This window comes from Pelophylax lessonae (assembly GCF_965119305.1).
Source record: "Pelophylax lessonae genome assembly, chromosome: 1".
NCBI classification, from domain to species: domain Eukaryota; kingdom Metazoa; phylum Chordata; class Amphibia; order Anura; family Ranidae; genus Pelophylax; species Pelophylax lessonae.
The window spans coordinates 876,527,826-876,555,418 of NC_138768.1; the positions used below are offsets into that span (position 1 = coordinate 876,527,826).

At 48.1% G+C, this 27,593-nt stretch overlaps 1 protein-coding gene across 5 annotated transcripts in view; it reads right to left on the bottom strand.

The window, feature by feature from the left end:
* Positions 1-24,632, bottom strand: part of LOC309567674 (NACHT, LRR and PYD domains-containing protein 3-like) — a 97,313-nt gene extending 72,681 nt beyond the window's left edge. For 4 of the 5 annotated variants that reach the window (XM_082273110.1, XM_082273109.1, XM_082273107.1 and 1 more), the window contains exons 1-2: positions 24,612-24,632; positions 9,877-9,955 (exon numbers count right to left, since the gene is read on the bottom strand). In XM_082273110.1, coding sequence (XP_082129236.1) covers positions 9,877-9,910 — 34 coding nt within the window. In that variant the 5' untranslated portion in view covers positions 9,911-9,955; positions 24,612-24,632. Of the gene's footprint in view, positions 1-9,876; positions 9,956-24,611 lie in introns of those variants that run through there. The other variant, XM_082273108.1, reaches the window with a different exon arrangement.
* Between the last annotated feature and the right edge of the window lie 2,961 nt (positions 24,633-27,593).

Below are 27,593 nucleotides of genomic sequence, written 5' to 3' on the forward strand. Positions count from 1 at the left end.
TAATACTACAGGATATAGGCAAAGCTGCAACAGACATACCTTGGAACGCAAAATTGATTTAATTGCAAAATAACCACTTTTGCAGTCTGTAAAGTGTCACCAAATAAAAACTCTCCATTTCCCTCATTGAGATGTGCAGTGAAATTTACTTGGAAAAAATACTATTCTGTTTTTCCATATTTTATCAAAATGAATCAGTTTTAACTTGAATTGATTTCAGGAAACATGTATCAGAAAATTATTCTTACAAATTATTTCGGACAGTCATCTGCTTTGACTAGCTGTGTGGGTGTATACAGTATTATTGGTTGTGTTCCTGACACACCTTATATCTGAGTAAGCTGCTTGATGAGCAGCCAAATGTTTCTACTATAAACAGAATCATTTCAGAGTGAGACCTGGATCTAAAATAAAATCAATAACAGCAAAAGTCTGAAGAGCTGGAGATGTGAAACCAATAGGGCAGGGGTAGACAACCTTTGAGAGATGGAGATCTAGATGGACAACATTGAAGAGATCAAAGATCGGGGGGGGGGGCAGCATCCCCTTTTATTTTTTTTAAGAAATTAACTTGCAAACCCCCAACAAAAAGATGGCATGAAAAAAAAAAACCTTCAAAAAAACGACTAAAACTAATGTAACTGTAAAAATGTGAATCTAGCCTACCTTAAAAGTTAGCTTCAGTGAGAAAATTGGCATTCGCTTTCATTCAAATGTTTTTATGTCTAGGGAGTAATTGGATATTCCCATAAGTCTGATGCAAGAGTCCTTCATGAAAGCAGAACATCTGGTACTGCAGGCTGATTTTCTGGACTAGTTTCAGGTCTGGCTCTGATTTCTGGCTTAGGGTAAGTGGGATGTAGGGCAGCATCCAGGGCTCAGTAGGACGTAGGGCAGAATACAGAGGTCAGTAATTTGTAGGGCAGTGTACAGAGGTCAGTAATTTGTAGGTAAGTGTACAGAGGTCAGTAATTTGTAGGGCAGTGTACAGAGGTCAGTAATTTGTAGGTAAGTGTACAGAGGTCAGTAATTTGTAGGGCAGTGTACAGAGGTCAGTAATTTGTAGGGCAGTGTACATAGGACAGTAATTTGTAGGGCAGTATACAGAGGTCAGTAATTTGTAGGGCAGTGTACAGAGGTCAGTAATTTGTAGGGCAGTATACAGAGGTCAGTAATTTGTAGGGCAGTGTACAGAGGTTAGTAGTATGTAGGGGAGTGTACAGAGTTCAGTAATTTGTAGGGCAGTGTACAGAGGATAGTAATTTGTAGGGCAGTGTACAGAGTTCAGTAATTTGTAGGGCAGTGTACAGAGGTCAGTAATTTGTAGGGCAGCGTACAGAGGTCAGTAATTTGTAGGGCAGTGTACATAGGTCAGTAATTTGTAGGGCAGTATACAGAGGTCAGTAATTTGTAGGGCAGTGTACAGAGGTCAGTAATTTGTAGGGCAGTATACAGAGGTCAGTAATTTGTAGGGCAGTGTACAGAGGTTAGTAGTATGTAGGGGAGTGTACAGAGGTTAGTAGTATGTAGGGGAGTGTACAGAGGTCAGTAATTTGTAGGGCAGTATACAGAGGTCAGTAATTTGTAGGGCAGTGTACAAAGGTTAATAGTATGTAGGGGAGTGTACAGAGGTTAGTAGTATGTAGGGGAGTGTACAGAGGTCAGTAATTTGTAGGGCAGTGTACAGAGGTCAGTAATTTGTAGGGCAGTGTACAGAGGATAGTAATTTGTAGGGCAGTGTACAGAGTTCAGTAATTTGTAGGGCAGTGTACAGAGGTCAGTAATTTGTAGGGCAGCGTACAGAGGTCAGTAATTTGTAGGGCAGTGTACATAGGTCAGTAATTTGTAGGGCAGTATACAGAGGTCAGTAATTTGTAGGGCAGTGTACAGAGGTCAGTAATTTGTAGGGCAGTGTACAGAGGTTAGTAGTATGTAGGGGAGTGTACAGAGGTCAGTAATTTGTAGGGGAGTGTACAGAGGTTAGTAGTATGTAGGGGAGTGTACAGAGGTTAGTAGTATGTAGGGGAGTGTACAGAGGTCAGTAATTTGTAGGGCAGTATACAGAGGTCAGTAATTTGTAGGGCAGTGTACAAAGGTTAATAGTATGTAGGGGAGTGTACAGAGGTCAGTAGTATGTAGGGGAGTGTACAGAGGTTAGTAGTATGTAGGGGAGTGTACAGAGGTTAGTAGTATGTAGGGGAGTGTACAGAGGTTAGTAGTATGTAGGGGAGTGTACAGAGGTCAGTAATTTGTAGGGCAGTATACAGAGGTCAGTAATTTGTAGGGCAGTGTACAGAGGTCAGTAATTTGTAGGGCAGTATACAGAATTCAGTAATTTGTAGGGCAGTATACAGAGTTCAGTAATTTGTAGGGCAGTGTACAGAGGTCAGTAATTTGTAGGGCAGCGTACAGAGGTCAGTAGGATGTAGGTCAGTGTATAGAGGTCAGTAATTTGTAGGGCAGCGTACAGAGGTCAGTAGTTTGTAGGGCTAGGGTCAGGAGGGCAAGGTACAGGGGGGTCAGGGGGCATGGTACTGGGGAATCAGAAGGATACGACGCAGGGGGGTCAGGAGGGCATGGTATTGGGGGGTTAGGATGACTGGAGTGTCAAGAGGGCATGGAACTGGGGGGATAGGAGGGTATGGTATTGGGGATTCAGGAGGGCTGGGGTGTCAGAAGGGCATGGCCCTGGGAGTCAGGAGGGCATAGTGCTGGGGGTTCAGGAGCACATAGCACTGGGGGTTTAGAGGGGCAAGGCACTGGGGGTTTAGGAGGGCATGGCGCTGGGGTTTCAGGAGGGCATAGCACTGTAGGTCAGGAGGGCATGATGCTGGGGGTTAGGAGGTAATGGTTCCAGGGGTCAGGAGGGCAAGACACTGGGGATTCAGGAGGGCATGGCGTGGGGGTCAGGAGGGTTGGGGTGTTAGAAGGGCACAGACATTGTTTTTAAATGCAGAGTGGCAGAGGGAAGGTGCAGTGGCAAACCCACATGTCCTGGCTCTGATCCCTGGTGGGAATCTTATGTTGCCTTCCCACCTGGAATCAACATAAGCTCCTTGGATCGGGGAGGAGGGCAGGTGGAGATGAATGTGGAGGGGGAAGAGCTTGGGCATGTTCTTAAGAGCCCGAACCTGCCTGAGCTATTCCGGAGGCTTCCTTATGCAAGGGGTGGGGGATGCCTCTGCTGGCTAGGATAGGGTGAGCGTGCGCCTGCACTGCTCTGGAGCTCTCAGTAGATGACTGGGTCAGCAACACTGGAATGTGTTCGCGAGCTACTCGTCACCTCTCGACGGCGTCACAGGTAGCTCGCGATTGATGGGTTGCCGACCCAGGCTCTTAAGTCTAAAGGATAGTAAATTGATCTTCAGTTTATGAAGCTCGTTCTTTGTGTATCATGATCCTGCGCATATCCCGTTTTCTTGTTACTGCCATTGGATACCTCTCTTTCTGATACTGGTTTTGACTTCAGCTTTTTTAAGGACTTTATTTCTACCGATCACTAGGGATGATCGAACTTTTGAAAAGTTCGGTTCGGCCAGAACATCCGAACTTCCCGAAAGTTCGGCCCGGATTTCAGAACCCCATTGAAATCAATGGGACCCGAACTTCGGTAATCAAAAAACACCATTTTTAAGCCCTAAAACCCAATAAATGCCCCTAAAAAGTGCCTAGGGTTCTGGGTCATGCCCCATTAACTATTAATCACACAAAAAAAGTTCTTAAAAATTGTCATTTTTGATAAAAAAGCCAATTATTGAAAAAAAAAAAAAGAGAGAGATTTTTTAATTTAAAAGGTGTACAAGTGAAGTTTCAGCTCTGTAGCGTGTCCAGAACCATGAAAAAAAAAAAAGATAATTTTTCAGTAGAACAGGGATGTGGGACCCTCCTTTTACACCTATATGATCTTTTTTTTCTGGTTCTGGACATGCTACAGAGCTGAAACTTCACAGGTACACCTTTTAGACCCCCCCCCCCAGACACAAAATCACACAAAAAAAAGTTCTTAAAAAATTGTCATTTTTGATAAAAAAAAAAGCCAATTATTGAAAAATTAAAAAAAAAAAAAAAAGAGATTTTTTGATTTTTACTTTGGATTTCGTATCTGGGGGGTCTAAGTTTCAGCTCTGTAGCATGTCCAGAACCATAAAAAAAAAGATTGTTTGTATTAGAAAACTTTCAGCACAGGAGTATGGCTTCGCTGCTGTAACACCTTGCCGGTTTAATAGCAGGCATTTTTTTGGGTTCTTTGCAGTCAGGAAAAACATCTGAACTTGTGTATAGTGGTACTGTGCACAAGTTCTGATGTTTTGCCTGCCTCCAAAAACCCCCAAAAAATGCCAGCAAAAACACACCTGGGCATTTTTTTTTTGACGCTAGCATTTTTTTGGCATTTTTTGGGGTTCTTTTGAGGCAGGCAAAACATCTGAACTTGTGTATAGTGGTATATATACACACATAATTATATGTATATAGACACCTAGCCATATATAGGTGTGATAGTAGCAGAAATATATTACTGTAAATGATTTCATTAGCGCAAGCATATATTTCTGCTACTATCACACCTATATATGGCTAGGTGTCTATATACATATAATTATGTGTGTATATATACCACTATACACAAGTTCAGATGTTTTGCCTGCCTCCAAAACCCCCAAAAAATGCCAGCAAAAACACACCTGGGCATTTTTTTTTTTGACGCTAGCGTTTTTTTGGCATTTTTTTGGGTTCTTTTGAGGCAGGCAAAACATCTGAACTGTGTATAGTAGTATATATACACACGTACATATATTTATATACACACCTAGACATATATAGGTGTGATAGTAGCAGAAATATATTTCTGCTACTATCACACCTATATATGTCTAGGGGTATATATACAGACATATATGTGTATATATACCCCCTATACACATGTTCAGATGTCATGTCTGACATCAAACATGTCCTCAAAAAAGCACTGGCAGTGGCAGCCCCTGCAGCATAAAAAATGCTTGGCTGGTGAGAAGCCATATGGGTGTGCCGAAGCAATTCAGAGAAATTATCATTTCTCTATAGCGGTCACCCTGCTATGGAAGGGTTTGGTCACCCTTCCATAGCAGTCACTGCCAGTTAACCCTACACTACACTACGGTCCCCTGACACTTAACACTTTCCCTACAGAAACTAAATTTTTGAAGCTAACTTAAGTGTAAAGGAGCACTCTAACTACACTAGATATCCCTTTCCTCACACTAATAAATGCTAAATGACACTTTTAAAGTTAAATTAACAGAACTGCTTCCATTCTCTTCCATGTCCAGTATAACAATGCTAGGAATATGGCGGGGGCGATCTTATATACTGGGATGCGTATTCACTAATGATTGGTCTAGGGACCCCCTAGTCACTCCAATCACATTCCTAGCATTCTCCTGCCCCCTCAATTTGTTTTGCTAATGGTTCTGGTCCAATCACTGGCTTTTAAAGCCCATTTCCTGAACCATTGCATTTTGGGCGGTTCTGGTTGCCGAATTCCGAACTTTTTGGGCAAAAAGTTCTAAATTCGGCCGAACCTCGAACACCCAATGTTCGGGCCGAACCGATGGTCGACCCGAACCGTTCGATCATCCCTACCGATCACCTGTGTATGACCTTTGCTTGGCTTCTTACCACTCTGCTGTCTTACTGACTTCCCATGTTTGACCCAAATCCTACCATTCACCCTAGAATTCCCCTGCAGTTCTCCCCTGCTGATCACCTTTGGGAGCAGCCAGGCACTAGCAGACTAGACTCTTAGTACCCATGCCACTTTATGCCCTTCACTCCCTGTCACTACCTCCAGGGGTGTTCAGACCAGAGCTGCAAGAAAAAGTCTTCTTGTCTCTTTGGCCTCTGCCCAGGCACATGATAGTATCACTCAGCTAGAAAGACTCGCTTCCCCAGCCAGCCCTGTGCCAACAGATTGCTATGCTCACAAAAGCTAAGAAGAGCTTACAGGATGGTTACTTCCAGCTGGAGGGATGACTTGATACTTTAACTGCTTCCTCTGCATCACTCAGGGCAGCCAGAAGATTAGTTCCATTGTCAAATGTGACCTTGCCTGGCTGAAGATGTGTTCACTAAGGTTCTCTAACAAACCTCTGAGGGCTTCACAGAACAGCTGTATTTATACTTTGATTAAATTACACACAAGTGGACTCTATTTACTAATAAGGAAACTTCTGAAGGCCATTGATTCCACTAGATTTTAGTTAGGGGTATCAGAGTAAAGGGGGGTGAATACAAATGCACGCCACACTTTTCACATATTTATTTGTAAAAAATGTTGAAAACCATTTATCATTTTCCTTCCACTTCACAATTCTGTGCCGCTATGTGTTGGTCTATCACATAAAATCCCAATAAAATACATTTAAGCTTTTGGTTGTAACAATATTATTATTATTATTATTATTCAGGATTTATATAGCGCCAGCAGTTTACGCAGCGCTTTACAATATAAAAGGGAGACAATACAGTTACAATACAATAAAATACAAGAGGATTAAGAGGGCCCTGCTCAGAAGAGCTTACAATCTAATGGGGTGGGGCAGGTGTTACAAGAGGTTGTAAGAGTAGGGAATGAGCTGATGGAAGATTAGTTGGCGGTGTGATAGGCTTCCCCAAAGAGATGAGTTTTCAGGGATCGCCTGAAAGCAGCTAGAGTAGGAGATAGCCGTACAGGTTGAGGTAGAGCGTTCCAGAGGATGGGAAACGCCATGGAGAAATCCTGGAGACGAGCATGAGAGGAGGAGACAAGGGAGCTTGAGAGTAGGAGGTCCTGAGAGGAGCGGAGAGGACGGTTTGGGTGATATTTGGAGACAATTTTGGTGATGTAGCAGAGTTGTGAATGTCTTTGTATGTCATGGTAACATGAAAAAATGTGGAAAATGTCAAGGGGTGTGAATACTTTTTCAAGGCACTGTATCTGGAATTACTGCCCTTAGGCACTTCTGGTTTCAAGAAGTTGGAGCATCAGGCCAGTGAGAAGGAGACCATGGTGACCATACTGTCACAATAAAGAAGACTGGAAGTTATCTTCAGCTCAAGTGGTGTGCCCCACCCTGAGTCCTTCCCAGTTACCAGACGACTGACAGACGACTGACAGGAATTCATAAAGAGCGTTGTAAACACTCAATAGAAATCTGTCTCCTGTCCATGCAACCAATGGTGCATCTGGTGGCAAAAATTGCAAGCTCTACTTTAAAGCGGAGTTCCGGCCTCAAATACCTTCTTTAACTAAAAATACCCCTATAATACTAATCCATCGCCCTTTACAGAACGCTATTTTCATACTTACAAGGTGTACAGTATTGGATTTTAGTCAAAATCTTACTTTTAAAAATACTGTCTGAGAGCGGCCATCTTGGATGTGGGCATCTGAAGCCGCAGTGTAATCTCCTGTGTCCTTCTTCCTGATTCCAGGGAGTGTTCTGAGAGTTCTTCCTGATTCCAGCCACCTGGGAGTGATGATTCCAGCCTCCTGGGAGTGATGACTCCAGCCTCCTGGGAGTGATGACTCCAGCCTCCTGGGAGTGATGATTCCAGCCTCCTGGGAGTGATGACTCCAGCCTCCTGGGAGTGATGACTCCAGCCTCCTGGGAGTGATGACTCCAGCCTCCTGGGAGTGATGATTCCAGCCTCCTGGGAGTGATGACTCCAGCCTCCTGGGAGTGATGATTCCAGCCTCCTGGGAGTGATGACTCCAGCCTCCTGGGAGTGATGATTCCAGCCTCCTGGGAGTGATGACTCCAGCCTCCTGGGAGTGATGACTCCAGCCTCCTGGGAGTGATGATTCCAGCCTCCTCGGAGTGATGACTCCAGCCTCCTGGGAGTGATGACTCCAGCCTCCTGGGAGTGATGACTCCAGCCTCCTGGGAGTGATGATTCCAGCCTCCTGGGAGTGATGACTCCAGCCTCCTGGGAGTGATGATTCCAGCCTCCTGGGAGTGATGACTCCAGCCTCCTGGGAGTGATGACTCCAGCCTCCTGGGAGTGATGACTCCAGCCTCCTGGGAGTGATGATTCCAGCCTCCTCGGAGTGATGACTCCAGCCTCCTGGGAGTGATGACTCCAGCCTCCTGGGAGTGATGACTCCAGCCTCCTGGGAGTGATGATTCCAGCCTCCTGGGAGTGATGACTCCAGCCTCCTGGGAGTGATGATTCCAGCCTCCTGGGAGTGATGACTCCAGCCTCCTGGGAGTGATGATTCCAGCCTCCTGGGAGTGATGACTCCAGCCTCCTGGGAGTGATGACTCCAGCCTCCTGGGAGTGATGATTCCAGCCTCCTGGGAGTGATGACTCCAGCCTCCTGGGAGTGATGACTCCAGCCTCCTGGGAGTGATGATTCCAGCCTCCTGGGAGTGATGACTCCAGCCTCCTGGGAGTGATGATTCCAGCCTCCTGGGAGTGATGACTCCAGCCTCCTGGGAGTGATGATTCCAGCCTCCTGGGAGAGATGATTCCAGCCTCCTGGGAGTGATGACTCCAGCCTCCTGGGAGTGATGATTCCAGCCTCCTGGGAGTGATGACTCCAGCCTCCTGGGAGTGATGATTCCAGCCTCCTGGGAGTGATGACTCCAGCCTCCTGGGAGTGATGATTCCAGCCTCCTGGGAGTGATGACTCCAGCCTCCTGGGAGTGATGACTCCAGCCTCCTGGGAGTGATGATTCCAGCCTCCTGGGAGTGATGACTCCAGCCTCCTGGGAGTGATGACTCCAGCCTCCTGGGAGTGATGATTCCAGCCTCCTGGGAGTGATGACTCCAGCCTCCTGGGAGTGATGATTCCAGCCTCCTGGGAGTGATGACTCCAGCCTCCTGGGAGTGATGATTCCAGCCTCCTGGGAGAGATGATTCCAGCCTCCTGGGAGAGATGATTCCAGCCTCCTGGGAGCGATGACTCCAGCCTCCTGGGAGGATGACTCCAGCCTCCTGGGAGTGATGACTCCAGGCTCCTGGGAGTGATGATTCCAGCCTCCTGGGAGAGATGATTCCAGCCTCCTGGGAGCGATGATTCCAGCCTCCTGGGAGCGATGACTCCAGCCTCCTGGGAGGATGACTCCAGCCTCCTGGGAGTGATGATTCCAGCCTCCTGGGAGTGATGACTCCAGCCTCCTGGGAGTGATGACTCCAGCCTCCTGGGAGTGATGACTCCAGCCTCCTGGGAGTGATGATTCCAGCCTCCTGGGAGTGATGATTCCAGCCTCCTGGGAGCGATGATTCCAGCCTCCTGGGAGCGATGACTCCAGCCTCCTGGGAGGATGACTCCAGCCTCCTGGGAGTGATGACTCCAGCCTCCTGGGAGTGATGACTCCAGCCTCCTGGGAGTGATGATTCCAGCCTCCTGGGGGTGATGACTCCAGCCTCCTGGGAGTGATGACTCCAGCCTCCTGGGAGTGATGACAAACAGCTCCCAGGATGCAATGCAAAGGGGGAAGTGATGTCGGTGGCCGTGGCCACAGAGGGGGGAGAAGGAGGAAGTACAATCAAAAATGCCCTGAAAATAATGTAAGGGACCCCCGAAAAAAACTGAAAATGACCAACTGTTGATCAGCATAGCGAGCACTCCAGGAATCACTAAAGTTGCAAAATAGGCCGGAACTCCGCTTTAAGAAAACTACTCATCCTCCAACAACTTGCATTCCACTGGGAAAGGTGTGTCACGTTAAAAGTTCCATTTTACTTCATCATCTAATAAAAAAACTTTAATAAAAAAAAAAAATTCTAGTACTACATGTTATAATTTATTGATTATCCTGGGGCTGGCATAAAAAAATGAAATGTTGCAATATGTACTTAGATCACAAAAGTAATAAATAAAAAGATGGAGAAAAACGTATATTTATTTACCATGGGTGACGTCTCTTTTCTGGTGCCGATTCATCCTTTCACTTGTGTACAGCAGATATCAGGTCATCACAACAGACACCTAAACACGGTGACAATATAATACTTTATATGTACTCAACTTTCATTTCCCAGCATATATACTATTACTACATTATACATTTTATATACATGTAGCACTACTCCCATGGGAGCTGCTGTGTGAGGGTTCCCCTGGGTTACCATTAGCAACAGTAGAACATTCAGACATGTTTCCAAGTGATTTTACCTTAGACAAGGACCAGTCTAGTTTCTTTGGTTTTTATGTTTTTTTTTAGGAACTTGGATAGGAGAAGGGATGAGTGGGATACTTCAGCCAAACTGAACTGAACTATGCACAATTGGTTTGGACGACATAGAAAAATGCTAATTGACGCTGGTTAACGCTGACTGACGCTGGTTAACGCTGACTGACGCTGGTTAACGCTGCTTGAGCTAGTCACGGCTCGGCCGCTTACTTTACTTTGCCTTTGTCTGTGAAAGAGTCTTTTAGCTTCCTAAGGCACTCCTTTCCTGAGGTAGCTGTCCTTTATTGTAGACTGCACTGCTGAGCAACCTCAGGGCCCTACCTGGCACCCCCTTTACACCCTAATCTTCAGGGCTTAACAACTTGGCACCCCCTTTACTTCATCACTCTGTGTAGCTGACTTCTGGATCCTCTTGACCTCTCTGGAGTGGTCCCCTCTCTTAGGCAGACCCCTGGGCAGATTCTTGAGTACTCACAATACTGTTTTTCCAGAAGTATTCTGCCCAGCAGCTCCACTTGGTCAGCACCCTGGATCCTTCTGTGCACAACTCAACCCCTGGTCCCTAGGCCAACTGCCTGGATCACCTTCCTCAATCTGCAGGAGGAGAGACAGCCATCCACCTCCTCCTGGGACTTTGCTCCCGCCAAAAGACACCCTGTCACATGCCCCCTCAGGATTTATTCCCAATCCCAGGATCCATTGCAGCCATGCTCGCCCACTGGGACAGTCATAAACCCTGGTGTGCTATTGGCTAGTTTTCCTCCACTGTCCAACATGGTCCCTCATTGGATACAGTGGGGAGACTCCCCAGACTCAACAGGTCACACCTGGAAACATGTGACAGGCTAACTAACAGATCAGACCCTCCTAATAAGCAGAACAGGGTCACACATATGCTTTGCCTAGCACCTACCTGGGAGGGTGCTACTTACATTTTATAATTATATCAATTTTCATAAAGATTACATGATGGTTCATGTTTCCACACAGCAGTGTGGTTTGGTGCATTGGGCTGCAGTAATATACAGCACCACCCAATGCGCTGCAGTAATATACAGCGCCACCCAATGCGCTGCAGTAATATACAGCGCCACCCAATAGGCTGCAGTAATATACAGCGCCACCCAATGCGCTGCAGTAATATACAGCGGCACCCAATGGGCTGCAGTAATATACAGCGCCTGGGGTGCCTGATATAATGGCGCTTTTCCACTGCAAGAAACCAAACGGTTCGGTTCGCTTTTGTGCTTTTCCACTGCATGGTACCGCGTGGTACGGTGTTGGAACGGTTCAGTACGGTACGGCGACGCTTTTCCACTACATGGAACTGAACGGTACGGCTCACTTAAACAGTACCACCTCAGTTGTGGTTCCAACAGGACCGTACCGGTACCATATCCCACAAACCTTTGCATGCAGCCTTGACTGTTTGTCAAGGTTAAGTGTGTCCCTAGGGGCGTGCTTCTAACTGTTAAGGGGGCGTGGCTTGTTGTGTAACTACAGAGATATATGATCCTACATAGCAGGACCGTATGATCTCTGCACTTACACAAGGGAGAATGACAGGCGGCTTTGTTTACATTAGCCGCCTGCCTTTCTCCCTCTGTAACGGACGATCGCGAGTGACCGGCGGCGCGTGCTTGCCCCCTATTGGCTCGCAGGCAAGTGACGTACCCATACGTCAATTTGCCTGCACGGGGCTGACCGCTGCAGTATATGTACTTGCGGCGGTCGGCAAGTGGTTAAGCTTGTTGCCCAAGTGTGAGAACTGAGACAATGACCAGTCTGGCATCTTTGGTTTTTTTGGTTTATTTGATATTGGGGATGGGAGAAGGGAATGAGTGGGATACTCCTCTGGTTCATCTAGTTAAAAAAATGGGACACTCGAGAAAAAATGCCTTCTAGCGCTGACTTGGCGCCGGCTGAATGCCGACCAACGCTTACTGGCTCTTGTGAACACTGACTTGCTGTTACTGAACTGAAACTGGCGTCTGACACTTCTGTTAGCTCAAAAGTCCTTTGCACTGCTTCCTCTGGTCCTCCCTGACTGAGGTAGCCACTTGTAGTTACTGCTGCAACTCTCAACACTTTAACACTTCAGAGCCCAACCGCTGGCGCCCCTTTACTCTTCAGGGCATACACTGGCACCCCCTTTACTCTTCAGGGCATACACTGGCACCCCTTTTGCTACACTTCCACACCGGCTAGCTAGCTCCTGGATCCCTCTGACCTTCTCCGGAGTGGTCCCCCTCTCCTAGGCAGACCCCAGGGGTAGTTTGCAGTACTCACGAATGCTTTCCTGAAACTCTTCCCCAACAGCTCCGCTGGTCCTCAGCACCCTGGATCCTTCTCTGCAGCTCAGCCCGGTATCCCCTCAGGCAAGCCGCCTGGGACACCTGATTCTTCCTGACAGGAGGAGAGACAGCCGTCACCTCCCTCCTGGGACTCTGCTTCCCACCAAAGACAATCTGACATGCGTGCCCCACAGACTTATACCCCCTCCCAGAATGCTGTGCGGCAGAATCTGCCCTTCCAGGATGGATACAAGCCCTGGTGTGCTATTGGCCAGGTTTCCTCCACTGCCCAATGAGAGCCCTCATTGGGATACAGTGGGGAGACTCCCCAACTCAACAGGCACACCTGGGAGCACATGTCAGCCTAGCTCACTTATGGCGAACCTTGGCACCCCAGATGTTTTGGAACTATATTTCCAATGATGCTCATTCACTCTGCAGTGTAGCTGAGCATCATGGGTAATGTAGTTCCAAAACATCTGGGGTGCCAAGGTTTGCCATCACTGGGCCCTAGCTGAATCATATGGCCCTGCTGATAAGCAGGCAAGGCCCCACTATAACTTTACATATCACCTACTTCGGAGGGTGCTACACAATTAAGGCACAACTGTTCTTGTATAGAAACACCTTCCCACCATCCACTGAACCCCAGCTCACATCCCACCACCATTTTGATATTTGAAACTTAACCACTTTACCACCGGAGGATTTTGCTGTCTAACGTCCAGGCTACTTTTTGCAATTCGGCACTGTGCGACTTTAACTGACAATTGCGCGGTCGTGCGACGCTGTACCCAAACGAAATTTATGTCCTTTTTTTCCCACAAACAGAGCTTTCTTTTGGTGGTATTTGATCACCTGTGCGATTTTTACTTTTTGCGCTATAAACAAAAAAACAGCGTTTATTTTGAAAAATTAACAATATTTTTAACATTTTTTTATATGAAATTCCTCCCAAAAAATATGTAAAAATCAAATTTTTTTAAAATTTTTGGCCAATTTGTTTTCTGCTACCTATGTTTGGTAAAAAAAAATCACAATAAGCGTATTTTGATTGGTTTGCGCAAAAGTTATTGCGTTTACTAACTAAGGGAAAGATTTCTGTCATTTTTGGTGTTTTTTTGTTTAACGAGTAATGGCGGCGATCTGTGATTTTTTTTGCGGAACTGCGACATTGCGGCGGACAGATCGGACCCTTTACTAACATTTTTGACACTTTTGGGGGTACCAGTGACATTACTGCAGTAATCAGTGCTATATATATGCACTGTTACTGTAAAAATGACACTGGCAGGGAAGGGGTTAATTTTATTGGAGAGGGAGGGGGTTAATGTATGCCTGGTGCTTAATGACGTGTGGGGGGGGAGGTGACTGAGTGAGTCAGGGACAGATCGGATGTTCAGCAATGCTGAACCCTGCAATCTGTCACTCCCTGTCCCTTAGGAGATCCGCCCGCTCTGTTTACACAGGCGGGCGGATCTCCAAACTAGATTCCCCGACGATCGGGGAAGAGCGGCGGCGATCGCCGCCGCTCCTCCCCTGGCCCGACTCCCGCTGTGAATGAAAACAGCGGGAGCGCGCCTCTGGCGGCGCGCGAGCGGCACCTACAGGGGGAGGAGTCCAGCGACGTAGGCATAGGCGTGCGCACGGGGTGTGCCGGGTGTGCCTGGGCACACCCTAATCACCCTGTGTCTGTTAGTGTTGGGCCGGCTTCTCCATCTCTGCCACTGAGGGTAGTGAGATACTTGGTGGAGAGGCGGCTGTGCTGTTGGCTCCAGCAGATAGTGAGGCTTGTCAGAGCCGCTCAGTGTGTGTGACACTGTTAGGTAATGTTAATGCTTGCAGGGAGAAAGACGAGCTGTCAAAACTCAGGGGTGATGTCGGGGGTGGGCGGGACCGAACAGCTATCAAACACCAGCCAATAGGATGGGGTCTGGGCGGCCGCTTCGTTTATGTGGCTCCGCCCCTTTCTTAAGCAGCCCAATCATTGGCTGGTGTTTGACAGCTGCTTGATCCCGCCCACCCCCGACATCACCGCTTTTTTTTACAGCTGGGCTTTCTCCCTGAAAGCAGCTACATTACATGACAGTGTCATACACACAGTGGGGTACCAATGTGGGGTGTCAGCCGGCGTTCTCTGAGATCCCACATCGCAGGGTGAAGGCAGCTGCAGTGGCAGCTCCTTCAGTCCGTACTGCTAGCGGGGGGCGGAGCCGGGATGGGAAGAAGGGGGCGGAGCCTCGCGGGGAGGGGCGGAGCCTCGGCGGGAAGAAGGGGGCGGAGCTTCGGCGGGAAGAAGGTGAGTGCGTTCCCATTGCTCAAGTGTGTGTGCTGGATAGGAGGGGGATGGGGAAGCTGCATATAGAGGGATTCATCTTTCCCTATTCTTTCTGCAGCTGCTGAATAACTGATTCTCCTCCTCTCCCTCCTGCAGGAAGAATAGGGAAAGATCAATTCATCTATATGCAGCTGCCCCATCCCCCTCCTATACAACTTCTTTTGCTAGCCCCCCGGTGCTCGTAATCCCCCCCTCTGCTCTTAGCCCCCCCCAAAGGCACTAGACCCCCCTGTTCTTTAGCACCCCCCCACAGTGCTTTTCATCTCCCTCCCCCCAAGTGCTCCCTGTCCCCCCCAGTGCTCTCCACCCCCTGGTTTTCCTTGCCCGCCCCCTAAGTGCTCCCTGTCCCCCACCCAGTGCTCTCCACCCCCCTGGTTTTCCCTGCCGCCCCCCAAGTGCTCTCCACCCCCCTGGTTTTCCCTGCCGCCCCCCAAGTGCTCTCCACCCCCCTGGTTTTCCCTGCCGCCCCCCAAGTGCTCTCCACCCCCCTGGTTTTCCCTGCCCGCCCCCCAAGTGCTCGCTGTCCCTCCCAGTGCTCTCCACCCTCCTGGTTTTCCGTGCTCGCCCCCCCCCCCAGTGCTCCCCCCCCCGCGCCTTCCAACCCCCCTACAATGCTTTCCAAATCCCCTCTTTATTCTCTCCAGGCCCCCCCCCCACCGTGCCCTTCAGCTCCTCCAGTGCTCTCTGCTTGCCCTGTGCTCTCCGGCCCCCCTAGTGCTCTTCTATCTTCTATCATGTCCTCAGTCTCTGACCATCTCCTGTATCATGTCTGCAGTCTCTGACCATCTCCTGTATCATGTCTACAGTCTCTGACCATCTCATGTATCACGTCTGCAGTCTCTGACCATCTCCTGTACCATGTCTGCAGTCTCTGACCATCTCCTGTATCATGTCTACAGTCTCTGACCATCTCATGTATCACGTCTGCAGTCTCTGACCATCTCCTGTATCATGTCTGCAGTCTCTGACCATCTCCTGTATCACATCTGCAGTCTCTGACCATCTCCTGTACCATGTCTACAGTCTCTGACCATCTCCTGTATCATGTCTGCAGTCTCTGACCATCTCCTGTATCATGTCTGCAGTCTCTGACCATCTCCTGTATCATGTCTACAGTCTCTGACCATCTCATGTATCACGTCTGCAGTCTCTGACCATCTCCTGTATCATGTCTGCAGTCTCTGACCATCTCCTGTATCATGTCTACAGTCTCTGACCATCTCATGTATCACGTCTGCAGTCTCTGACCATCTCCTGTATCATGTCTGCAGTCTCTGACCATCTCCTGTATCACATCTGCAGTCTCTGACCATCTCCTGTACCATGTCTACAGTCTCTGACCATCTCCTGTATCATGTCTGCAGTCTCTGACCATCTCCTGTATCATGTCTACAGTCTCTGACCATCTCATGTATCACGTCTGCAGTCTCTGACCATCTCCTGTACCATGTCTACAGTCTCTGACCATCTCATGTATCATGTCTGTAGTCTCTGACCATCTCCTGTATCATGTCTGCAGTCTCTGACCATCTACTGTATCCTGTCTGCAGTCTCTGACCATCTCCTTTATCATGTCTGTAGTCTCTGACCATCTCCTGTATCACGTTTGCAGTCTCTGACCATCTCCTTTATCATGTCTGTAGTCTCTGACCATCTCCTGTAAACACATTGCTAATAATATTAGCTATCTATTTATGCTGAAGGTAGGACTGTGCAGGGGAGGCAGAGAGTGCAAAAGGGGGAACTGTGATTAGAGAGACAGGGGGCAGACTGCAAGGGGCACTGTGATTGGGGGGGGGGGGGGGGCTGTGAATTTTGTGCAATAAATATTCCTGAAAACATTACAAATTTTTGTGGGTGCTTACATTTTAAAGTTGGGGGGGGGGGGTGCCAGATATAGGATCCGCCCCGGGTACGCCACTGCACACACACTGAGCAGCTCTTGCAAGTCTCACTGTCTGCTGAATGTGAAACTCCCCCTCTCCCCTGTTAGTGTCCATAAGTGGTGCCCAGTAGTGCCACCTATCAGTGCCCAGTAGTGCCACCTATCAGTGCCCACAAGTGCCACCTATCAGTGCCCACCAGTGCCACTTCATCAGTGCCCATCAGTGTCACCTAATAGTGCCTATCAGTGCCCAGCAGTGCCGCCTCATCAGTGCCACCTATCAGTGCCCACCAGTGCCGCCTCATCAGTGCCCATCAGACACATCTAACAGTGCCTATCAGTGCTTCCTATCAGTGCCACCAATCAGTGCCCACCAATGCCGCCTATCAGTGATGCCTATTAGTGCCCATCAGTGCTGCCAATAAGTGCTGCCTATCAGTGCCACCTATCAGTACCCATCAGTGCAGCCTCATCAGTGCCAGTCAGTGCTGAGAACAAGCGCCTATTAGTGCTGCCTATCAGTCCATATCAGTGCCTCACATGTAATTTCACCTGTAATACACATCAAAAGGAAAATAAGGCATACATCTTTTTCAAAACTTAGCAGTGATGGTGGAACCCCTCTACAGATATTTGCCATACAATTTAACTTAAGTGCAAAAACCTTTTAGTGTCCCAATACTTTTGACAAGTGTTTATGTGTGTGTGTGTGTATATATATATATATATATATATATTTATATATACACACGCATGTGTGTTTGAGCTTTGGGGTGCACACCCTAATGCAATAGGCTGCGCACGCCTATGGACGTAGGTCTACGTCGCTGGACGATAACGAGCCACTGTGCCGCAGTAGAGGCACAGTGAGCGGTCGGCAAGTGGTTAAAGATATTATTTTTTTCCAAGTGCAGACCTATGGGGTAGGTGTTCCACCCCTTTTTCTTTTCAAGATATAACATGTAATGGCGGTGCGTAGGAACAACACAAACGGGATCCAAGGGAATGCAATGGAGATGTCCGATAAAGAAAGCTCAGTTTATTGATTAAAAAATGGGGGACAACTATGTACATACCACCCTGGGTCTAGAGTCAGGCAGGGGCACCGTCAGGATTGAGGACTGGATGGCTGATTGCCAAATGCCACTGTGTGCTGGGAGAGGGGAATCCTTCTAAAGCAAAAAATAGTGCAGCGCTATCAAAATATGGTATAACCCATACAAGTGTGGAATAACCAAACCAATGAAGTATTAAACGAATAACACTAAGTGATAAAGTAAACAGAAAAGTCCATAAATTAATAATCGTGACTCCAAACAAAAGGACTCGGAAAGGTGATGTCAGAGATGGAAGGCTTGATTCCCAAGGAGGAGACAGGAATACACCCGTGATATGAATCAAAGTGGCAGCTTACCAGAAGCTAAGGCCTCCAACCTAATGGAACGGCCATACACGCTTTAGATATCAATCCAAATGAATCGTATCCTTCATAGACCAGGGAAATCAGATATGTTCCACTATACCATATATAAACTCCAGACGTGATGTCATAAGTCTGTAAGTCCTGCATCACTGGTATAATGTGTGTGCCCGCGAGGGGAATCCTTGCCGGAACCAGCCGGCGCGAGAATAAACCGTCACTGAGCTGCTCTGATGCGATGGCCGGAAGTAAGTCACTTGCTTTGCAGGAACCATGGCGGATGAAACGCTGTGACTACGCGTTTCGCGCGCATTCGCTTTATCAAGTTGGCTTGGTTCCTGCAAGGCAAGTGACTTACTTTCGGCCATCGCGTCAGAGAAGCGCAGTGACGGTTTATCCTCGTACCGGCTGGTTCCGGAAAGGATATCCCTCTCCCAGCACACAGTGGTATTTGGCAATCAGCCATCCAGTCCTCAATCCTGATGGTGCCCCTGCCTGACTCTAGACCCAGGGTGGTATGTACGTAGTTGTCCCCCCTTTTTTTAATCAAAAAACTGAGCTTTCTTTACCGGACATCTCCATTGCATTCCCTTGGATCCCGTTTGTGTTGTTCCTATGCCCCACCATTACATGTTATATGAATGCTTATATCGCACTGTATTCTGGTGTAAACAGAAAAAAATAAAATAAAATAAAATCAGTGGTGATTAAATACCACCAGAATAAAGCTCTATCTATCTAAAAAAATAATGACAAAAGAAGTGTACAATGGTTACATGACTGTGTAATTGTCGTTCAAATTGTGACAGCGATGAAAACTGAAAATTTACTTGGGCAGGAAGGGGGTAAAAGTGTATTGAAGTGGTTTGACACCACTATTGTATTTTTCTTTTTGCTATATAAAGGAAAAATGCTGAATCTTTTTTTTTATGTTTTTTCTCATTTCTGTTATAAAATAAATAATCTTTCTTCATAAATGTAGGCCAAAATGTATTCTGCTATGTTTCTTTGGTAAACATAACCCAAATAGAGGTACGGCGGTGATCAGAGCGCTGGTATGAGGTATAGCAGTGATTAGGGTGCTGGTATGAGGTATGGCAGAGATCAGGACATTGGTATGAGGTACAGCAGTGATCAGGGCGCTGGTATGGGAAATGGCGGTGGTCAGGGCGCTGGTATGGGAAATGGCGGTGATCAGGGCGCTGGTATGAGGTATAGCAGAGATTAGGGTGCTGGTATGGGGGATGGCAGTGATCAGGATGCTGGTATGAGGTATGGCGGAGATCAGAACATTGGTATGGGGAATGGCAGTGATCAGGAAGCTGGTATAGGGTATGACAGTGATCAGGGCGCTGGTATGGGGGATGGCAGTGATCAGGATGCTGGTATGAGATATGGTGATGATCAGGGCACTGGTATAAGGTATGGCAGTGATCAGGGTGCTGGTATGAGGTATGGCATCAGGGTGTTGGTTTGAGGTATGGCAGAGATCAGAACATTGGTATGGGGAATGGCAGTGATCAGGGCGCTGGTATGAGGTATGGCAGTGATCAGGGCGCTGGTATGGGGTATGGCAGTGATCAGGGTGCTGGTATGAGGTACAGCAGTGATCAGGGCACTGTTATGGGGTATGGCAGTCATCAGGACATCGGTATGAGGTACAGCAGTGATCAGGACACTGGTATGAGGTATGGCAGTGATCAGGGCGCAAGTATGGGGTATGGCAGTAATCGGGATGCTGGTATGAGGTATGGCGGTGATCAGGGCGCTGGTAGGAGGTACGGTGGTGATCAGGATGCTGGTATGAGGTACAACAGTGATCAGGGTGATGGTATGAGGTATAGCAGTGATTAGGGTGCTGGTATGAGGTATGGCAGAGATCAGAACATTGGTATGGGGAATGGCAGTGATCAGGAAGTTGGTATGGGGTATGGCAGTGATCAGGGTGCTGGTATGAGGTACAGCAGTGATCAGGGCGCTGGTATGAGGTATGGCAGTGATCAGGGTGCTAGTATGGGGTATGGCAGTAATCAGGATGCTGTTATGAGGTATGGCGGGGATCAGGGCACTGGTATGAGGTACGGTGATGATCAGGATGCTGGTATGAGGTACAGCAGTGATCAGGGCGCTGGTATGGAAAATGATGGTGATCAGGGCGCTGGTATGAGGTATAGCAGTGATTAGGGTGCTGGTATGGGGGATGCCAGTGATCAGGATGCTGGTATGAGATGTGGTGATGATCAGGGCGCTGGTAGGAGGTACGGTGGTGATCAGGATGCTGGTATGAGGTACAGCAGTGATCAGGGCGCTGGTATGGGAAATGGCGGTGATCAGGGCGCTGGTATGAGGTATAGCAATGATTAGGGTGCTGGTATGGGAAATGGCAGTGATCAGTGCGCTGGTATGAGGTATAGCAGTGATCAGGGTGCTGGTATGGGAGATGGCAGCGATTAGGATGCTGGTATGAGATGTGGTGATGATCAGGGCGCTGGTATGAGGTATGGCAGTGATCAGGATGCTGGTATGAGATGTGGTGATGATCAGGGTGCTGGTATGAGGTATGGCGGAGATCAGGGCACTGGTATGAGGTACGGCGGGTATCAGGGAGCTGGTAGGAGGTACGGTGGTGATCAGGATGCTGGTATGAGGTATAGCAGTGATTAGGGTGCTGGTATGGGGGATGGCAGTGATCAGGATGCTGGTATGAGATGTGGTGATGATCAGGGTGCTGGTATGAGGTATGGCGGAGATCAGGGCACTGGTATGAGGTACGGCGGGTATCAGGGAGCTGGTAGGAGGTACGGTGGTGATCAGGATGCTGGTATGAGATATAGCAGTGATTAGGGTGCTGGTATGGGGGATGGCAGTGATCAGGATGCTGGTATGAGATATGGTGATGATCAGGGCACTGGTATAAGGTATGGCAGTAATCAGGGTGCTGGTATGAGGTATGGCGGAGATCAGAACATTGGTATGGGGAATGGCAGTGATCAGGGCGCTGGTATGGGGTATGGCAGTGGTCAGGGTGCTGGTATGAGGTACAGCAGTGATCAGGGCACTGTTATGGGGTATGGCAGTGATCAGGACATGGGTATGAGGTACAGCAGTGATCAGGACACTGGTATGAGGTATGGCAGTGATCAGGGCGCAAGTATGGGGTATGGCAGTAATCGAGATGCTGGTATGAGGTATGGCGGTGATCAGGGCGCTGGTAGGAGGTACGGTGGTGATCAGGATGCTGGTATGAGGTACAACAGTGATCAGGGTGCTGGTATGAGGTATGGCAGAGATCAAAACATTGGTATGGGGAATGGCAGTGATCAGGAAGTTGGTATGGGGTATGGCAGTGATCAGGGTGCTGGTATGAGGTACAGCAGTGATCAGGGCGCTGGTATGGGGTATGGCAGTGATCAGGACGTGGGTATGAGGTACAGCAGTGATCAGGGTGCTGGTATGGGGTATAGCAGTGATTAGGGTGCTGGTATGGGGGATGCCAGTGATCAGGATGCTGGTATGAGATGTGGTGATGATCAGGGCGCTGGTAGGAGGTACGGTGGTGATCAGGATGCTGGTATGAGGTACAGCAGTGATCAGGGCGCTGGTATGGGAAATGGCGGTGATCAGGGCGCTGGTATGAGGTATAGCAATGATTAGGATGCTGGTATGGGAAATGGCGGTGATCAGGGCGCTGGTATGAGGTATAATAGTGATTAGGGTGCTGTTATGGGGGATGGCAGTGATCAGGATGCTGGTATGAGGTATAGTGATTAGGGTGCTGGTATGGGGGATGGCAGTGATCAGGATGCTGGTATGAGGTATAGTGATTAGGGCGCTGGTATGGGGGATGGCAGTGATCAGGATGCTGGTATGAGATGTGGTGATGATCAGGGTGCTGGTATGAGGTATGGCGGAGATCAGAGCATTGGTATGAGGAATGGCAGTGATCAGGATGCTGGTATGGGGAATGGCAGTGATCAGGACGCTGGTATGATACATGGTGGTGTTACTGTGAGCACTGGTGACACTGGGACAGGAGGCTGGTCCTGTACCCAGTAATGAGAGCCATGCACACACCTCTGATATGGGGACATGTACCGGTACATCCACCTGCATCGGCGCTGCTCCCCTCCAGCTGTTTATGTACATGGGCCAGACAGGTAGCGGGTGGCATTTTTTGTTCTTAGGTTTAGCTACATTTTAACCTGTGCAAACTCACTGATTCGTAACCCTTTACAGCACCTCTTCTGGGAGTGAAGTCCAGTGATTACAGCTGGAGCCTGGGCCTACCTCCAACCAGTTATGTAGCCACCTCTTGACATGAAGTCAGCATGCCTCTCTAGAGTACTGCAGACCCTTGCAAGTCACCAAGACAGCAACCTGATCCACACCTATCAAGAGAAATTCATCATGATGTTTAAACCTCATCTTTTTATAGAACACGTTCCCTCCTATTTACATACCTCCCAACCATCCCAGATTTGCCGGGACTGTCCTGGGACATGATGCAAGTCCTGATGAATGAAGGCTTTGTCCCACAGTGGAGCCAAGTGCTGGAACAAGTTCCAGCACTTGGCTCCAGTGGCTAGCCCACAAGCATGGAATAGCTGGGGACCAGCAACACCTGCTAACCAGCAACACCTGCCCTGAAACTTGTGCAGGGTGTCTGGTGTCCCGCACGCCGCAAACATAGCTGTGTAAATGTGATAGGCAGCCGGTGGTGAGAGGTGCCAGCTGCTTCACACATAGACAGCTCACAGCGGCTGAACCGGCCTCCTTTTCCTTGGTTGTGATGCTTTCCTGCACACAAACAGGAGGGTGAGGCAGAGAGGAGTCATGGCAGTGGTGGACTGTGGCGAGGGGCTATTGGCCCCCGGACACTCTGATGCACAAAAGCGGCTGCAGACATGCCCCTCAGACACCTGTGCAGTTCCAGACAGGACCCCTCGGGCACACATGATGGGCCAGGTCCATCGCCCTCTTCTCTCTCTCCTCCTTGTCCATGAGCCCCGCCCACTGATCACTGGAGCTACCTGCTGTCAGCCGAAAGATACCAGGATGGGGGGTCCCATGTGACCAGGGGAAGAGAGGCAGTTGTTGGGGAGTGTACAGATTAAAGGAGGAAAGATTGGGGGTAAAAGGGTAGAGGGGGGATATATTGGGGGGGGGGGATTTTTGCTAGGAGAAGGAATGGGGGAGGGGGGATTTGTGCTAGAAGGGGGTGGGGGATTTGGTTAAATGGAGGAATGGGGGGATTTGACTCCCTGTACCCTGTCCTGCTGACTACTGTCCTTCCTTCTGCTGACCCCTGTAACCTGCCCTACTGACCCCCTGTCTTCTGTCTTGCTGACCCATGTACCCTGCCCTACTGACCCACCTTCCGTCCTTCTGACCATTGTACCCTGCCCTTCTGACTTCTGTCCTACTGATCCCTGTGTTCCATCCTGCTGACTCTTTTACCATGCCTTACTGACCCCTTAGCCTCTGTCATGATGACCCTTGCCCTCTGCCCTTGTGACCCCTCTTCTCTGCCACCCTGATCTCCGTACACTGTCCTGCAGACCCTTTTCCTCTGCTATGCTGATTCCTGTCCTCCACCCTGCTGACCGCTGTCTTCTGCTCTGATAACCCCTGTTCTCCACCCAGCTGACCCCTGTCTTCTGCCCTGATAACCCCTGTTCTCCATCCAGACCCCTCCCCTGTCTTCTGCTCTGATAACCCCTGTTCTCCACCCAGCTGACCCCTGTCTTCTGCCCTGATAACCCCTGTTCTCCATCCAGCTGACCCCTGTCTTCTGCCCTGATAACCCCTGTTCTCCATCCAGACCCCTCCCCTGTCTTCTGCTCTGATAACCCCTGTTCTCCACCCAGCTGACCCCTGTCTTCTGCCCTGATAACCCCTGTTATCCACCCAGCTAGCCCCTGTCTTCTGCCCTGATAACCCCTGTTCTCCACCCAGACCCCTCCCCTGTCTTCTGCCCTGATAACCCCTGTTCTCCACCCAGACCCCTCCCCTGTCTTCTGCCCTGATAACCCCTGTTCTCCACCCAGAACCCTGTCTTCTGCCCTGATAACCCCTGTTCTCCACCCAGAACCCTGTCTTCTGCCCTGATAACCCCTGTTCTCCACCCAGCTGACCCCTGTCTTCTGCCCTGATAACCCCTGTTCTCCATCCAGACCCCTCCCCTGTCTTCTGCCCTGATAACCCCTGTTCTCCACCCAGAACCCCTGTCTTCTGCCCTGATAACCCCTGTTCTCCATCCAGCTGACCGCTGTCTGGGTTTTGTTTAACCACACTCCTCATGCCCCTCCCACTGTTAAGAGTTGGGCCACACCCACATTGTGTGCGTGTGCTGCAAATCCCTTCCTCCCTCAAGTGTCCCCCATTCTGAAGTTCAAAAGCTAGGAGGTATGTACTTCTAGAACATGCCCCTCCCACCATTTATAGAACAAGTCCCCTATTTTATCATACGTATAATAATGCTCGCATGTACTGAGAGAGAGGAGATAAACCTTACCTTTCCGTTCCGTGCTTGGCAACAGACTGAGAAGAAACAGGAAGTTATTAGGAAAAACACAACTAGAAAAGCAAGTACAGGGCAGGACTGATTTCTTAACTATTTCATCATCGACGCATTCAATCCACACAACTATGAATCAGACTTTTACTCAGGGAGTTTTTTTTTCCATTCCAAATGCAAATTTTGAAGAATACTTACGCTGTTGTAAAAGCAAAGAACCTGTAGAATAAAATGTTGGTAGTTACAAAGTTTTTAAGTTATGAGTATGAATTCTTAGCCGTGTACACAGAAGGCACTTCTATCATTTAATACCCCTAGGGGGCGGTGCACAGAAATATTATATGTACAATGGTAACATTACAAAAATACAAGAAAGAAAAACGTCACGTAAGGCTCGTCCATACATGCATCAATACCCTCAATACCACCCTGCGTATATATATATACGGTCTCATATTGAGGTAGGTGTACTGGGATTATATAAAATAAATATCTTAATCAGCGCAATTCAATAAAAAAAATGTATATATAAAATTTTAATTATAAAGTTGTGAATTGATTGCTGCCAATACTCCACAAGTGTCTTCACCTCACTTTCAGTAAGATCAGTGTCAAAATAGTACAGCGTCATCTATCTCTATATTGTGATATATATATAAAAAATCACTATATATATATATAAACATATACCCTCCAAACATTTAACGATCTGTGAAAAAATAAAACTTACAGTATCTCACGAAAGTGAGTACACCCCTCACATTTTTGTAAATATTTTATTATATCTTTTCATATGACAACACTGAAGAAATTACACTTTGCTACAATGTAAAGTAGTGAGTGTACAGCTTGTATAACAGTGTAAATTTGCTGTCCCCTCAAAATAACTCAACACACAGCCATTAATGTCTAAAACGCTGGCAACAAAAGTGAGTACACCCCTAAGTGAAAATGTCCAAATTGGGCCCAGTTAGCCATTTTCCCTCCCCGGTGTCATGTGACTCGTTAGTGTTACAAGGTCTCAGGTGTGAATGGGGAGCAGGTGTGTTAGATTTGGTGTTATCGCTCTCACTCTCTCATACTGGTCACTGGAAGGTCAACATGGCACCTCATGGCAAAGAACTCTCTGAGGATCTGAAAAAAAAAAAAAGAATTGTTGCTCTACATAAAGATGGCTTTGGCTATAAGAAGATTGCCAAGACCCTGAAACTGAGCTGCAGCATGGTGGCCAAGACCATACAGTGGTTAAACAAGACAGGTTCCACTCAGAACAGGCCTCGCCATGGTTGACCAAAGAAATCCAGTGCACGTGCTCAGCGTCATATCCAGAGGAGGTCTTTGGGAAATAGACGTATGAGTGCTGCCAGCATTGCTGCAGAGGTTGAAGGGGTGGGGGGGGGGGGTCAGCCTGTCAGAGCTCAGACCATACGCCGCACACTGCATCAAATTGGTCTGCATGGCTGTCGTCACAGAAAGAAGCCTCTTCTAAATATGATGCACAAGAAAGCCCACAAACAGTTTGCTGAAGACAAGCAGACTAAGTGCAACCAGGAGCAGAGGTGTTTTGCTGGTGGGTAATGCTGGTGGGTACTGCTGGTGGGTAATGCTGGCGGGTAATGCTGGCGGGTACTGCTGGTGGGTAATGCTGGCAGGTAATGCTGGTGGGTACTGCTGGTGGGTTATGCTGGCTGGTACTGCTGGTGGCTACTGCTGGTGGTTAATGCTGGTGGTTACTGCTGCCAGGTAATGCTGGCAGGTAATGCTGGTGGGTAAAGCTGGTGGGTAATGCTGGCTGGTACTTCTGGTGGGTACTGCTGGCGGTTAATGCTGGTGGGTAATGCTGGTGGGTACTGCTGGTGGGTAATGCTGGCTGGTACTGCTGGTGGGTAATGCTGGCTGGTACTGCTGGTGGTTAATGCTGAGTGGGTAATGCTGGCTGGTACTGCTGGTGGTTAATGCTGAGTGGGTAATTCTGGTGGGTAATGCTGGCTGGTACTGCTGGTGGGTAATGCTGGCGGGTAATGCTGGATGAGTAATGCTGGTGGGCCGTCAGTACATCAGGTGTGATCAATTTTCAATGATTGGCACCATAGCTTGTAGACTCTATAACTTTCACACAGACTAAATAACCACTAATTTGGGTTATTTTTACCAAAGATATGTAGTAGTATAAATTTTGGCCCAAATTTATGAAAAAAAAATACTTATTTGCAAAATTTTATAATAGAAACTAAAACAAAATGTGTTTTTTTCAAAATTTTCCCTATTTTTTCAGTTATATTGCAAAAAAAAAAAAAAAAAACCCAGTGGTGATTAAATAGTACCAAAAGAAAGATCTATTTGTGTGAAAAAAAATATAAAAAAAGATTTGATTGGGTACAGCGTTGCGTGACTGAGTAATTATCATTCAAAGTGTGAGAGCGCTGAAAGCTGAAAATTGGTCTGGGTAGGAAGGGGGTGTAACTGCTCTGTATGGAAGGGGTTAAATTGGATGTAAACCTGATTCATGAAATTTGACCTGGGCACAAACAGTATAGCTGCAGTGTTTTCTTATCTCTCTCCAAAGCCCTAATTCCCCGTAGCGTTCTCCTGCTCCGTTCTTCTGTTATCAGTATGATACCTTCTGACAAGTTCAACTGAAATAAAACCAGGATAAATATTGTGTCGGGGTGGTTGCCATAACTAGATTAGCAGAGAGCTGGTCCATTCACAGCACTTTCTTTGCCTATGTGGAGTTGGGGGTGTGTGTCTTTCCTCCAATCAGCTGTCACACAGTGTATAAACCAAAAATATGTGTAAACACACAGTGGCCTTAATATCTAAATAATGACAGTATTGGAACTGCAAAATTACCTATTCATCCTCAATAGGACGACAACTGGAACACTATGAACAAAGAAAAAGAAAAACCCAAAAAGTGGCCCAGGATGGGGCACAAGAGGGAAGAAGTTGTAAAGGAGGACCCACCAAGATATAAAT